Source organism: Diadema antillarum, unplaced genomic scaffold (genome assembly GCF_040938485.1).
Source record: "Diadema antillarum isolate AM-2024a unplaced genomic scaffold, OU_Dant_1.0 scf00000094, whole genome shotgun sequence".
Lineage (NCBI taxonomy): Eukaryota > Metazoa > Echinodermata > Echinoidea > Diadematoida > Diadematidae > Diadema > Diadema antillarum.
The window spans coordinates 2453639-2469419 of NW_027270983.1; the positions used below are offsets into that span (position 1 = coordinate 2453639).

At 35.2% G+C, this 15781-nt stretch overlaps 1 protein-coding gene across 1 annotated transcript; it reads left to right on the plus strand.

Annotated features, from left to right (window-relative positions):
- Nucleotides 1-6518: 6518 nt before the first annotated feature.
- On the plus strand, nt 6519-12516 carry LOC139718442 (sulfotransferase 1A1-like). Its single transcript, XM_071629913.1, has 6 exons — nt 6519-6678; nt 7670-7929; nt 9930-10053; nt 11184-11281; nt 11971-12163; nt 12407-12516. The coding sequence occupies exons 1-6, from the start codon at nt 6528-6530 to the stop codon at nt 12514-12516; spliced, it is 936 nt and encodes a 311-aa protein (XP_071486014.1). The 5' UTR covers nt 6519-6527.
- Nucleotides 12517-15781: the final 3265 nt, after the last annotated feature.

The window sequence follows — 15781 nt, forward strand, 5'->3', positions numbered from 1 at the left end:
TAGGCAAGAATCAGATAAAGTGTTTCATTCTTTTGACAATGATTTAGCACAGCAGGACTGGCACGATGTATATCTTCAGAGGACAGCTGATAAGACTTAGGATGTATTTCTTGATAATTTTTGAAGTTATTATATTAACAATTTTCTAAATGGATAAATGATATGTCATAGATACCATTGGATCACCATGGGGAATTTTTGTTTAATTTAATGTTGCAAAGATATGGCATTTGTGATTTGACACTTTCATGAATTATTGAATAATTATCTTGTATAAAGCAATATGTCTTATTGAAATCTTCCGAATCTCAGAAGTCTAATATTGTGTGTGTGTGTGTGTGTGTGTGTGTGTGTGTGTGTATTTTATAGAGATCAATTCTTGGATCCTCTCCTGTATCCTATATATATCACTGATATCTTAAAGTCCTCCAGCACTCTTAATTTATATTACTGGCCAATAATATTAACACTATTTATCCCCATGAGGACCTTAAAACGCTGATTGGTATTTTACATAAATGCAAACAGATAAAGTTTCTCAATGGTTTGCATGCAATACATTGTCCGAAATTTTATACCTTTTAAACATAGTTTTTTCACAAATTGATAATAATGTTTATTATAATGCATATATTGATAGAATGCCTTTGACTAAAGTGAAATTCAGCAAATTTTCGGCGTGTAACGACGTGTAATGATCATATTCACAATATTCACACATCTTACTCAAAGCAATGAGAATTCTATATAAAAAACCCCTCACATTTCAAAATTTCCGTATTATTTCATATGCTCTGACTGTACCATAACAAACTGTGATATTGCATGGGGAAACTGTGGCTCAAGTAGAATAGATTATATTTCTATTCTTCAAAAACGTATTGTGGGATTAGTCACTTTTGTCTAATCCCATCCGGTCCCACATTTTATCAATTGAAAATACTGAAAGTTAATGATAAACATACTTTTCTGACTTCAGTCTCTATGCAAAAAAAATAAAAAAAAAATTAAAAAAAATAAATAAATAAATATATATATATATATATATATATATATATATATATATATACACATTCAACCGTCTTCCTAAAAATGTTTGGTGTTGTTTTGATGGGTTTTTTTTTTCACCGCATACCCTGCACTTCATTCATGCCCAGCTCGTCGATCATCAAATTGCCATCTAATTGTAATTCAACATAGGTCAATTTATGTATATGTATGATAACAATTTACTCCCACCTATCTTTGGTTTTATGTTCCAAAAAAATCAATCATTCCATAATTACCCCACCCGACGTTCTAACGAGTTTCATTTACCACTTCTTCGAACGATTTTAGCAAAGAATACACTTATTTACACTGGACCAAATTATTGGAATTCCCTGAATCATGATTTAAAATCTGCTCCATCTATATCTACTCATTTAAAAGGAGATTAAAGTCTTTTCTTTTACAATCTTATAATGACGACTCGCAGAATCAGATTAGTTTGTAGGCTATACTTTGTTACTCATCCGCAATATCGGCATTGCCGTTCTCTTTATTATTGTAACTATTGCTCAAGCCTGGATTATAAGATTTTCTTTAACCTATAACTTCGCAGTCGAAGGGTTTGTTCTATATTCTTTTTTCTTCTTCTCTTTCTTCCTCAAACCTCCGAGGATCGTCATCTGTGTTGCATATTCCTGTCTATTCTGTTACCTCTTTATCACGCTATAGTCTTGTTTCCTCTTGTGTCGTCAAGTCAGTTTTTTTCTTGTTTTTCCTCCTACAAGTAGTCTTGTTGCTGTCCCAGTCCTGTTACATGTTCATTACTCTGTTTGTTGTTGTTTTATGTATAGCTGTTTGTTCGTCTGTCTCTTAGTGGGCTGCCAAACTTTTTTGTGACGAACTTTTTGTGCGGATTTTTTGCTGTTTTCAATTCAATTTTTACATCGGGCTTCTAATACAAGAGGGGCCAACACTCTACAAGCTCTGTCTTTTTAGTGGGTCCCTCCGGGTTTTTTTTTTCAAACAGTGCATATATTGAAAACTATTTCACTTTCGTTATCTTAGCAACTATTGCAATGTATCGCATTTGTTAGTTTTTTTTCCTATTATTGTTGTTTTCTCTGTACAATTGTATGCATTGATTTTGTCACTTAAGAAAGTGAGATTTATGTTTATATATTATGGAAAAAAAGAATAAATATGAACTTGAACTTGAACTTGAATCTCGAAAACCCTAGAGTCATCATAGCCAAAAAATCATTAGAACATCACGGGAAAGACGTCCCGAATTCTCTGTCTCTAAATCTAAAATAGAGTTCATCATGGAATATATTTAGAAAAAAGAAATAAAAGATATCCCTATATCTCAATATTTTCCGATACTTGAAAATTCATGTCATGAGTTTTTGCTTTCATTTATCTCAAATAACGAATTGAAGGTGATGAATCAGGCAGAAAGATTCTCTATCACCATATTTTTTTTTTGAAAGAGATATGAGCGTGGTTTGCGAGAAAAGATCTCGTACCGATTGATTGTTTTTCTGTTGATTAATCATGTCAATTGATGGCCGACTTTGTATTGTTTGCATACGTTCGGGATGAACTTTTTATCATGTGAACTTCTGAAATCAAATAAATATTATCTAAAAACAAAAAGTGTGTGTGTTTATATGTGTGAATAAAATTATGTATGTATGTATGTATGTATGTATGGTATTACATTGATATTTAATGTCCAGATATACATCAGACCAGTGAAAAAAATGCCACCATGGGTCATCTTAAAGTATGTACTGTTTGATATGGCACTGTACCCGTATTTTATATCATGATAAGAATATGGAAGTCCGTGGCCAGAATTATTTTGGTATATTTTCATTGCGATTGATTTCTATCGTACCATGTTTATACAGAGTGAGGGGTGTGTGATGCTAAGGCACATAGGCCTACATGAAGATTAGTAAATTTGCTTATCAAAGGGGACGATGAAGCATACCAGCCTAGTACCTCGAAAGTTCTTCAGAATTATATCTATATTAAATAGCCCGCAAACGATAAAGCTGACAATGAAATGGACATTGTAAGACGGCAAAACACTCCTTCCAAATATGGAATATCATTGTCGTGGTGCAATGTGGAAGAAACTGGACCTTGACCAAGTATACTCCTTCAGAATGCGAGCAGTTCGTGTACAACCCATTTGTAGATATACTGTACAAACATTCGCAAAAGTGGAACACACGAAGTCATTCGCATCAACAGGTACATGTAAGCTTCAGGACAGTTAATGAGAGAATAGCATACTTATATTATGCCTTTTAGGAGATAGATCTCGAGTCTAAAAAAAGAAAGGAGCCAACGTATAATCGGATTAAACAACGCATACTTGTCGGACGGGCAGAAAGGTAGGAATAAATGCTATATCAGGTCAGACCGTTTGGCTTGCGCACGCTTGCGCTTACATGTAAACTTACTCCTTTCTCTCTTATTTTGGTCCCATTCGCATCTTTTTATCCAATTACCCTTCTTCCCTTTTAATATGCTTACAACGGGTAAGTTCAAACCTATGTATAGCTGAAAAGAATCGCATGCTATGTATTTAGCCATTTCTACACTTCATGATTATTTTCAATGGGAGTTGGTGTAAAGTTGAGAGGTACTTCAGTTGTTTGTATATCATATCTATCATGACAACATGGTAGACAAGGAACACTGTTCATAGAGACAGCAATGTGACGAACTTTTATGGCAGATATTGGGCAGCATTTTGTCACCTTTTTTTTTTTACCTCGTCAAGGTGTCCCTCATTTACCGTGTTACATTGCTTACCACATACCAATCCATTTTTCAGGAATTTGTTTATCTTCGTTAAAACTATTATCATGACGATCATAATATCAAATTCAGCTTCTCTTCAGATTATGTGTATAATGTATGTATATAATGTGATCCATACCCTTTGGACTGTTGTAAAATCTGTATTTCATGCTCTTGATACGGATGATATGAAACTCGTATAGGTGCCGAAAGGAGCTTTAGCATGGTAACGTTTTGCTCGATTGCGCTTGTAGGTTTGGTACACGTTTGGTGTTTTTCATCGCTATTGCACGAACTTTCGGGATAACGCATTTTCTTGAGTTCCTATTGGCCAAGATAGTATACTCATCCAGTTTTAGCAGGAATATGGAATGGAAACTAGAATGATTTCACCTTTCAGAATGAATTGATTGATTGTGTATACACTACATTATCAGATTAACCTACATCAGCTGGTGATGTTATAGTTCGAGTGTACGTAGAATGTTCAGTGCACCTCAAATTCAATAATACATTTCCTACATTTTATTTTTTTTTCTGTAATGTCACATTTCATAAATGCGGGGATTTTTAAGATATTGATATTCCGACAATTAAGATAAGTGTTGATTGAAAATGATATCAACATGTTTATCTTCACTGTAAAGATAACTTGGCAGTTTCATCCCCAACAAAGGGGGAGGCCGCCGAAAATTTGGAATTTACAATTAATGCATCTCTCTATCGTATATGTGTTATATTAATAATAATATATAAATATACGCATAATATATATTTATATACCGGGTGTCCAATAAAGCGGAACGGTGGATTTTCAGTATTTTGCGTTCTAAAAGTGATACATTTTTGACGTCATTAGAAAGAGCATCTTCCACAGAAGACAATGATACCAAATTCATTAATTTGTGTAAGCTCGTTGATCCATGCCAACAAAAGATACAGCTTTCACATTAGGCGCGCGCACACAGACACAGACAGACAGACTGACACACACACACACTGTTTTGTTTTGGGGTTTTTTCTGACCCGCGCCCAATGTGAAAGATGTATCTTTTGTTGGCATGGATCACCGAGCTTTAAAAACAATATTCACCGTATGGATCGCGTGTCGCATTCAAATTATTATCTCGTAAGTCGCAAAAATCCGGCGAAATTTGAAAATGATTGCATTTACAGAAATTCGCGGAGAATAAAAAGTACTAAACCAAATTTAATGATTTTGGTATCATTGTCTTTTGTGAAGATGTTCTTTCTAATGATGTCAAAAAATGTATCACTTTTAGAACGCATGGTATTGAAAATCCACCGTTCCGCTTTTTTAGGGACACCCGATATATATATATATATATATATATATATATATGAATATATGAACATAAGAACGACCCAAGTCCATGGAAGACCATTTCGAGCAAACTAAAAAAAAACTTCATATCTTTTTTATTTGTCCAATAATATTCTATTTAACTGTGATGGGAAGGCAACATTGTATATACAAATTAGAACATATATTATTATGACAATTAACATTTACATTAATTGTGGAGAGGCCATTTTGTGTGGTGGACTTGGGTCGTTCTTTGATTCATATACATGATATTCTGCTATAGAGATGAGAGAAGGATGGGAGAGGGCGCTATTATATGAATGTAAGAATGACCCAAGTCCTTCATTCTTACATAAGTATAAGATTTAACTCATTCATTTCAGGCACTTCCGGGGGTAATTAGGATTTATCATTTATACACAAGATGAGTCCATGCATAAGCTACAAGTTCCCATGTCAAACTGAATTTGGCCAAAAATTGGACTTGGGTCGTTCTTATATTCAGGTCTTCGTATATATATATATACATGTATGTAAAAGAGCTTGCTTCCAAAAGGCGCTACATTCATTGAAAAATGATGGTAGACCATTGGTAGACCAAAACGGTTGTCAAAAATGAAGACTTTTTTTTGGGGGGGGGGGACTGAAATCACTCACTTATCAGTCGTGTAAAAATTTGGTGTATGTTTTGAACGAAAATTAATGCCCTCGAAGGTGATATTATTTAGTGAAACTGCATTAGCAGATTTGAAAATATTTTGAAAGAGCTGTGATAAACGTTAGTTGAGACAACATCTTAACAATGCATTTGTTTTCTTTTGTTTTTGCTTTATTGTCATTACATTCAACTTATGCTTGTATGATTTTGTGATTTTACAACAAAAAATAGCCAAAACAGTGACGTTTCAAACTTCTTTTGCAAAAGTTACTTTCCTTTTTCTTAGTATAACTATAACTATCAACTTGAACATGAGGCGGAGTTCATCTAAATATGAGCTCCATTTCAAAAAATAATTTGAGTTTTTCCTACTGAGTTGACGTAATTTCACTGGTAAAAGCGGAGTGTTGATCTGTGTGGAACCTCTAACTTATAAAGAAAAGGAGCTTAGCACAGCAATATTAGGAATAAGGTAAGTTAGGATAAGATTTACTGTAGTTACAGTTCCACTTTGGATTACAGCTGCTTTAGATTAAAGACCCCAGGTGATTTTCAGGTTCGTGCCCTGTAAAGTACATATATCTACAATGAGAGATAAACACGAGATTGGTTACAATGATGTAATATGAATACGGATTATTGTAATATATACGTTCCCGACGTTCGCAATCATTTTTAACATGCTCTATATCATTTTCAATTTGCGTGATACAGGACTGAAAGACATTGGCCAGTATGGAAGGAAAAGAGCCTTCCTATGCCTCTGGTGTGCACATGTACAAGGGGATAGTGCTTCCTAATGTTGTGCTGGACTCCAGTATTGAAGCAATGCAGACTTTTGAAGTGCGCTCCGACGATATCTGGCTGTGCACCTATCCAAAATCAGGTATACGATTTTTTTTAGATTAAATTGCGCTCCATCTAAACTCCTTACACGATTCTTGTGAAGAGTTTCATGGCCCGAATTCACGAAGGTGGTACAAATGAAACCATGGTTTAAACCATGGACAAAAACCATGGAGCGCCAAGTGTCGCACGGAATATTTCGTTACGAAATTGGCCATTTCGTCGAGAAAATGATTATTTTGTAACGAAATGACAACATTTTGTAACTAAATTAATATTTCGTCCACGAAATGATAATTTCGTTAACGAAGAGGTCATTTTCTCGACGAAATGACCAATTTCGTAACGAAATATTCCGTGCGACACTTGGCGCTCCATGGTTTTTGTCCATGGTGTAAACCATGGTTTCATTTGTACCACCTTCGTGAATTCGGGCCCATGTGTCTAGATTGGTGCCAGCCAGCCAAGACTAGCTGAGAAATAGTAAATGAAGAGCTTGCTTCCAAAAGACGCTAAATCCATCATTTTCCATGGATTTAGCGCCTATGGGAGATAGCTCTTGCATATATCTACGCGTACACACACACACACACACACACACATGTATATATATATATATATATATATATATATATATATAACAGAAAACCTTGTTTGACTATTCAGACGTAAAAGCCCCCTTTATTTATCTTACCAAATATAAAAGATAATAAGAGTTCCTTTAATTCGCGATATTCAATTCATTTGATTCCCTGGTGTGTATGAAATATTTGAATTTGAACAATTAGTGTTTACTATCCTTTTCGATGAGTATCCGGTATTACACAACGCATGTGTGTGTGTGTGTGTGTGTGTGTGTGTGTGTGATATTTTAATTCAGAATATTACATTAAACGCACATTTCTGTCATTCCTGTGAATTCCCCTTTTCAGCATCTGTTCCATATAGTTTATATCCATGAAAAATTAACATGATTCAAAGCGGTTCATATTGTCAATTTGACTTTCATTCATTTGTGCATCCTTTCAAAGGAACTCACTGGATGTTTGAGATTGTAGGTCTGATCCTCGCCAGAGGGGTGCCAGAAAAGATCAACCGGTCACTCGCCATCGGCGCCGTGGAGACGATCGACATGACGCAAAAGATGCCGGCTACCCGCGAGGAAGAGCTCAAGAATCCTTTGGACCTTTCTCCCTTTGCGGATAAGATTGCGAAGGCGCCGTCCCCTCGTGTCATCATTACCCACCTTCCTCTCCGTTTCCTACCGCCAAAGCTGGAAGAAAGAGGGAGGGTACGTCAGAGCAAGTCCATCAGTCTGTCAATTAGAAAGCTGAGCCTCTTATCAAGCATTGCTCATCAAAAACACATACAAATTCAAAGAAAGGGTACTGGTGGATTGGCGTGATCCTATAAAGTGAAAAAGCATGTTATTATCATTGTTGTTGTTTTTATTATAGATATTATCATTATCATTTTTGTTATCATCATTATCATTGTAGTGTATAAATTAGGGAATGAGTTTATACGATATAGCGTCATTTAATCAAGTTAAGAAGGGAATGAAAATGGTCAACCACTGAACTTCTTATACCAACAAATACCCTTGATTTTGGCATTTGATTAGATTCTGTTCTGATCCAATCAAGCTTCCTGAGGTCCTTAAAGTTCAATTTAAAGTCAATTTCTTAAATTGTTATGTTTAATTGTCCTACCCTGATCAATGGAAATATCTTCGTGCACTCACAATGAACTCCCAATCGGGTGACGAAATCTATTTACAAAATTGTGACTAAACATTCGTACCTTAGGCTAATAATGTACACTGTATTAGAGCAATTCTATTTTATCATCGACATTTTCCGTTCTCGTATATTCCCTTATCTTTAGCCGTTAAAATATTCTACTAAACTCTTAAATTACCAATCATTATTTTAGAGCCTACATTCTACAAACTTCTGCTTTTAATCAGGTTCTTGATATAGGTGTTCCCGGTCAATTTCATACTTTTGTCATTCAAATTAATTTAACGTGCATTCAAATTCACACAGCGCACGCACGCGAAAATATTCGGACATTCACGTTCAGAATCGGAGCGATGAATTTCATTTATGGGCATTATATATCATTTTCGTGAAATCAAATTCACGATTGGGCGTTCAATTTCAAAATGCAACCATTGCAATGCATTGTTTCAATGTAGGCCTAGTCGAAATTGCTTTTTTTTTTCCCGAAGGTGTCAACCAACCTTCCGTATCATGCGCGTATGTACGCATATAATTATACATGGCTTAATGTTTGCTTTTGTTTGTTTGTTTCATTTTACATCTAAGAAGATGGCTGCAATAGCTGGTCTTCTATGGGGTCCAGCTGGATATAAAGTGGTAGCACTTCACCGGGTTAAACACTCTGCTCTTTGCAATGAATGAATGAAGTGGGATCGTGCATGAGTTGTGACTCTCTCACACATGGGACCTCCATTTTATGTCATATCCGAGGGACGTGTGCCTGTGTATTCCTTTTCGTGAAGCCCGAGTTAATATTTTTCAGTGAACAGGTGGACCTCTATACTGGTTTAATGACCTTCGTCATAGATCCCAATATATTCAAAGCTTAACGAAAAGACACACATACACGGTCCCAAACTAACTAAAGCCAGGACTTCTTATAAATTGAATGCACTTATTTGGAACATGGTTGCCTATTCATGAATTTGAATAACCGACAAGATACCGTCGCCAGCTTGACATGAATTTGAATGCTCATTGCTGAAATACGTGCTCCTCTCTTAAATTTGAATGTTCCGATAGTGATTTTGAATGCTCCGACGGTTAATTTTAATGCTCCGATGTGTATTTGAATGATCCGACAGTTAATTTCAATGCTCCGATGTAAATTTGAATGCTCCGAGAGGTGAATTCGAATGATCGGATTTTGAATATGATTGCTGATTCAGTGCTGTGAGCGCGAAATGCGTGAAATTGAATGCTCGGAATTAGGAACTTGAATGACGAAGTATGAAATTGACCAGGTAAACCTATATATATTACACGTCATCAAATATGTTTTATATACATTTGTTTATGTTCATCTTACATTGACTATTTTTGTTGTACTTTTCTTTTGAAAACAAATGTAATGTAAAATTGTATGAACTGTGACATATGGAACAATGAATAAAAAACAAGAAATGCTATGCTTAATAAAAAAACATTCATTTTATGATCATGATCATCCCTGAAGTTTCAAATGTTGCAGAATAAATCTTCTGACGCTTTTTGTTTTCATTCGCAGGTTATTTACGTAGCTCGCAACCCCAAGGATGCCCTAAACTCGCTGTACAACATGGCAATGAGAGTTGAGACCAAGCCACCGGACTTTAGCTGGGAGCCCTTGCTGGGTTCATTTCTGGAAGATAGTAAGTGTAGGACTACTGTTACTGTCTGTCCCAAGTGACCTTGTAAGATGGCACCCAATGTTACTGGTGCTCTTTGACCATGTCCTTAATTATCGCCATCTCCTTCCGTATCATCTGTACTCATTAACAATCATTTCTTTTCTTTAATTTTTTTCACAGTCGAGTTTACACCTGCGATCATCCGTATAATTACTTTACGATATGTTATACGTTATACCTTCATGTTTTGTAGGAAAAAGAATGAAAAGAAAATGGATCTAATTGAATCGAATCGAATCGAATCTAAATATCCATGATGGCATAACACTGAAACTAAGTTTGTCACTGCGTGATGGTGATAAGAATCAGTCTTTGTGACTAATTATTTTAGAAACGTATGTTATCCCTCTGTTAAAAACTATTTTGTATGCGTTACTTTCATCTTCACTCGCCCTCCACCCGCTTACAAACCTTAATCTAATTCAAATCTTTCTTTGATCAATCTGTCTTACTATAAGACGGAAGCCGTTGCATATATAATTATATATGAAGACCTTGCTTCGAAAAGGCGCTAGATCTATTGAAAAATGATGCAGTTTAATTTTGCACACAAATTTTCGAGGGACTCGCTCTTTCTCAAGTGTTGATACTGAGAAAACAATATTCAAACAATTAAGCCACAACAATATTGCAACCGTAATTGCAACCGGAATTGTAGTAGTAAGCTTGAACATGGTTGATATGTCATTTCTGTGGCTACAGCGTAATGAAATTTACACCAGCCTTCAACCACAGTCAGTTCCTTATACTGATAGATCATATAAAGAGCTTGCTACCAAAAGGCGCGAAATCCATCATTTTCAATGGATTTGGCGCCTTTCGGTTGAAAGCTCTTCTCTATATCGGCAAATCTGATATCACATTCATAATGTTAATAAAAATAATTATCTTAAACGTGTATATCAAGACAAAATATAATCATAATAATGACAACAGGAATACATGTTGAACGTTTATATACCACTCCCTTTATCCGCGAGGTCATTACTTTAACTTATTTTCATTTCGTTAAGTTTCAGAAAGCACTAATTATTCCTGATGTCTCTTATCATTTAGTACTTGGCTTCAATATCTTCTTTCTTGTGATGCAGAGGGCATATACGGACCATGGCGTGATCACGTCAGGGAATTCTGGAAAATCAGGGGAAAGAAAAACGCTGCATTTTTCTTCTATGAGAGTATGAAAAAGGTAAGCAGTACCTCTATCATTATCATGTTTCGTTAATTCTTAAAGAATTAGGATCTCCCTAAAGTGGAATGGAAACTGAGGACAACCTCCTTCCTATACGGATATTGGTAAGTTGATAACAGAAATTTTGACTGCAATGACATAGATATGTGCAGATACAGTAGATCACAGTGAGTGGAAGTATGCAGTGAGGTATAAGTATGATATTCTGGACTTTAAAGCAGGATGTCGTGGTTCAAATCTTCCCTCTTGTTCTCAATCAAAGACGAGATGTTTAGACGTCCTTCACTAGCCAGGTGTAGGTATAGGTTTCTGGCGTAAATGTTCAAGCGAAAAGGTGACGAGGTACCACTACAGCAAATGTTCGATTTCAGCTTGTACCCTCCCCTAAAATATTTCTTACCGCTGTGGCGGTTTTCAATTTACCTGTCATTTCCGATTGCTTGATGGAGCATGCAATTGATTTCGAAGTAAAAGGATAACGGCCTAGAAACGTTCAACTTTTCAATGCCTGTCGCGAAACTTCCTCATCTCTTATCGTAACTTTCCTCTGTTCATTGAACATATACATTCTATTCACAAACTTCACAGATGCTTTAAAATGAATTTCTGTAATGTATATTTGATTAAAAGACAAACAATGATAACGACATTAAGGTCACTCAGCAATGTGTTCATTTCACAAATAGGATCCAGTGGGCAGTGTTCGAGACGTGGCCGCCCATATCGGCGTTGACCTGACCACCGAGGAACTTCAGAAGGTTGTGGAGCACAGCTCGTTCAAAGGAATGAGTAAGACCTACGCGACCGGTGGGGCTGGCGCAAAAGAAGGCAACAAGGACTTCTTTGAACAGATCAAAACTTTGCCGTTCTTGGGCAAAGGTAAGCCAGGACCCCCATTACTGCCAATTCTCATTTCCGATGCTCTTTCTTCTCCTGTATATCTCTATCGTACTTTTATTTATATTTTCACTTAGATTTATCATCACCTTTCAAGTTTCGAAGTTTTCTAGTCTTGTTATGAATTATATGAGTTCAAAATTCCTCAAATCCTGCCATTTGTAAATCACTCATGCCCTTTGGAATTCACTGTTGACAAATAATTGTATTTCGTTATTCTTGCAGGCTATGCTGGTCAGTGGAAGGATCGCTTCACCGTGGCTCAGAACGAGATGTTTGACAAATTTTACAATGAAAAGATGACAGCAGAAGACCCTACGTTTGAGTTTGAATGAACGTGCCATCTCTGTCAGAGTAAACGCGTCTTGCGTCCCCCGAATCTACAACATTGAGTTCCTGACGTCCAATCATATGTCTTAGGCTACAGACTTTTCCTTTTCTAATCCCTTTCTCTACTTCTTTTACTTTTAACTAATCGTAGTCCACATAGACATACGCATAGTCCTCATATTCCAATCAATATCGAGTATTTGCAGCCTTTTGACAATGGTATATACAACGCCAACATTTGACAGTTCAGTTAAGTTTTAAATTGGGCATTCTCTTTTCAACACAAGTATAACGTAACACAAAATTTGACAATTGTACCAACAGTACTTACAATCTTATACAGGTTACCAAGTTTGTTTGTTTAATTTTTCTATATGCAAAGAGGGGACAGTTATATATTTACACACAACATTGCTCCTTTAGATTCGGGAATCGAACCCTAATCTTTTGGATCTTTATACACTCCATTTTCTCCACAGAATGTATTCATATGTTTTTATAAATAATGCCTCATTTTGCAATGATTACAGGCATCCCTTCCTACCTGTGTATCATGTAGAATGCACGCAATTTTGTACTGCGTAATTTTTCCCCCGTATTTTGTACATGTACATTCTGTTGAAAGAAGTAAAACTAGAAGTTTGAATTTGAATTTGATCAGGAGGCATATTGACCAAGTCAAATCATCGCAGAATTGACAATAGTAACAGAAATGATGTGTTTGTATATAGTTTTGAAGAATTTCTTGATAGGATATCTCAAGAAATTAAGTTTACAAGACTCTTTTGGATTTTTTTTCCAAAAAAAATGCACAAATACATTATCTAAAGATAATGTAAAATATTTTGATAATTTGATTTTATATCATGATACCATTTTACAGTATCCAGCAGAAAATATAAAAAACACCTCTCTAACGAGATGGATTATGATGTATAGAAAAGAATCAGCTCAAAATATTTCATTCTTTTGACAATAATTAAGCACAGGAGGACTGGCAGGAGGTATAATATTCAGAAGACCACTGATACGGACTAATCATGTATTTCTTGATAAGTTTTGAAGTTGTTATAAGAAAATGTTCTAAATAAATAGGTAATAATTATATGATAATGAAAAAATGCCGTCGAATCACCATGGGAATTTGGTTTATATGTTACAGAGACATGGCCTTCGTGGTTTAACACTTTCATGGATTATTGATTACTTATCTTGTAGAAAGCAATGAAAAAAATAAATATAATGTAAGTCTTTTGAATCTGATATTGTGTGTGTTGTTCCTCAGTAATGAAGTTCTTGGCAATCTCCTGTATCTTATATAAATCAATGCTATCATGAAGTACTCCAGCATTCTTAATTTCTGTTTACTTGCCATTAATACTAACATTATTTATTCCCATGAGGACAATGAAACGCTGATTAATATTTAACGTATGCAAATAGATAAAGTTTCTCAATGGTTTGCGTGAAATACATTTTCCTAGAATGTTTGCCTTTTTAACATAGCTTTTCAAAAATTTATATTCAGTAATACTTATTATTATTTCATGTATGAATTGAAGTGAACTTCATGAAGTGAACTTCAGCCATTTCTTTTTGAATTATAAATGACTCTAAGTTAACTTGCAATAATAATATTCACAATATTCACACATATTGTTTATAAGTAATGGAAATTCTAGAGTTCAAAAAAACCCCTCACATTTCAAAATTAACGTATTACTTCACATAATGCTCTGAAATTACCAAAACAAACTGTGGATCAAGTAGAATAAATTCGATTTTCATTCTTCAGAAACGTATTGTGCGATTAATCACTAAGTTTCTTTATCTAATCCCATCCGATCCCATATTCTATCGATTGAAAATACTGAAAGTTAATGATATACATACTTTTCAGACTTAAGCGTCTTCCTGAAAAAAAAAAAACAAACTTGGTGGGGTTTTCACTGCAAACCCTCCATTGTATTCATACCCAATTTGTCAATCACCAAATTGTAATCTCGAAAACCCTAGAGTCATCATAGCCAAAAAATAATTAGAACATCACGGGGCAGACGTCCCGAATTCTCTATCTCTAAATCTAAAATAGAGCTCATTATTCAATATTTTTTAAAAATATTATCATTATATCTGAACATTTTTCCAGTACTTGAAAACTAATGTCATAACTTTTTGCTTTTATTTGTTTCAAATAACGAGTTGAAGATGAATCAGGTAGGAAGATTCTCTATCATCAATCTTTTTTTTTTTAAATAGGCTATAGAAACTTTCGCGTGTTTTGTGAGAAAAGATCACGTACCGATTGACAGTTTTTCTTTTAATTAACGATAGTTGTGTATTGTTTGCAAACATTCGGGATGAAAGTTTTATCATGTGAATTTCTGGAAATCAAATAAAGATTATTGAAAAAAAATGTGTGCGTGGGTTTGTGTGTGGGTGTGTGTGTATTATGTATGTTTGGTATTTCACCGACATGGAATGTCCAGATATACATCAGAGCAGGGAAGAAAATATGCCACCACTGGTCATCTTAAAGATGTACTATGATGGTACTGGATTATTTATCATAGTTAGAATTATAACTGTGGTTGAATTATTTTGGTATCTTTTCAGTGCGATTGGTTTCTATCGTTCTATGCTTTCACAGAGTGAGGGGTGTGTGATACTAATCCATAGAGGCCTACATGAAGATTAGAAGATTTGCCTATCAATGGGTACAATGAATCATACCAGCCTACCTCCTATAACGTCTTCAGTAATGTGAAATCGACAAATGGCCTGCAAATGATAAGGCTAACCATTTAAATACAATGGACAATGTAAGACGGCCAAACACTATTTCCAAATACGGCACTGTGATGCAACGTGGAAGAAAATGGACTTTGACCAACTGTTGACCAGGTACTCCTTCAGAATTCGAACAGTTCGTGTGCAAGCCTTTTGTATAAAGTTGCATATACAAACATTCGCAGAAGTGAAACACACGAAGTCATTCATATCGACAGGTGAGCTTCGGGACTATTAAAGAGAGAATAGCATGTTCCAAAGAGATCAATCTTGAGTCTACAATTAAAAACAAGAGCCAACGTATAATCGGATTTAACAACGAATTATTTTTGGACGGGCAGAAAGGTAGGAATAAATGCTATATTTCATATACGCAACAGGTGAGAGCGTTTGCCGTGCACATGCTTGCGCTCACGTGTAAACTTCACGGTTTCTTCTTATCCGTTTTTTCTTTCTTATTTTGGCCCCTTTTACCCATAC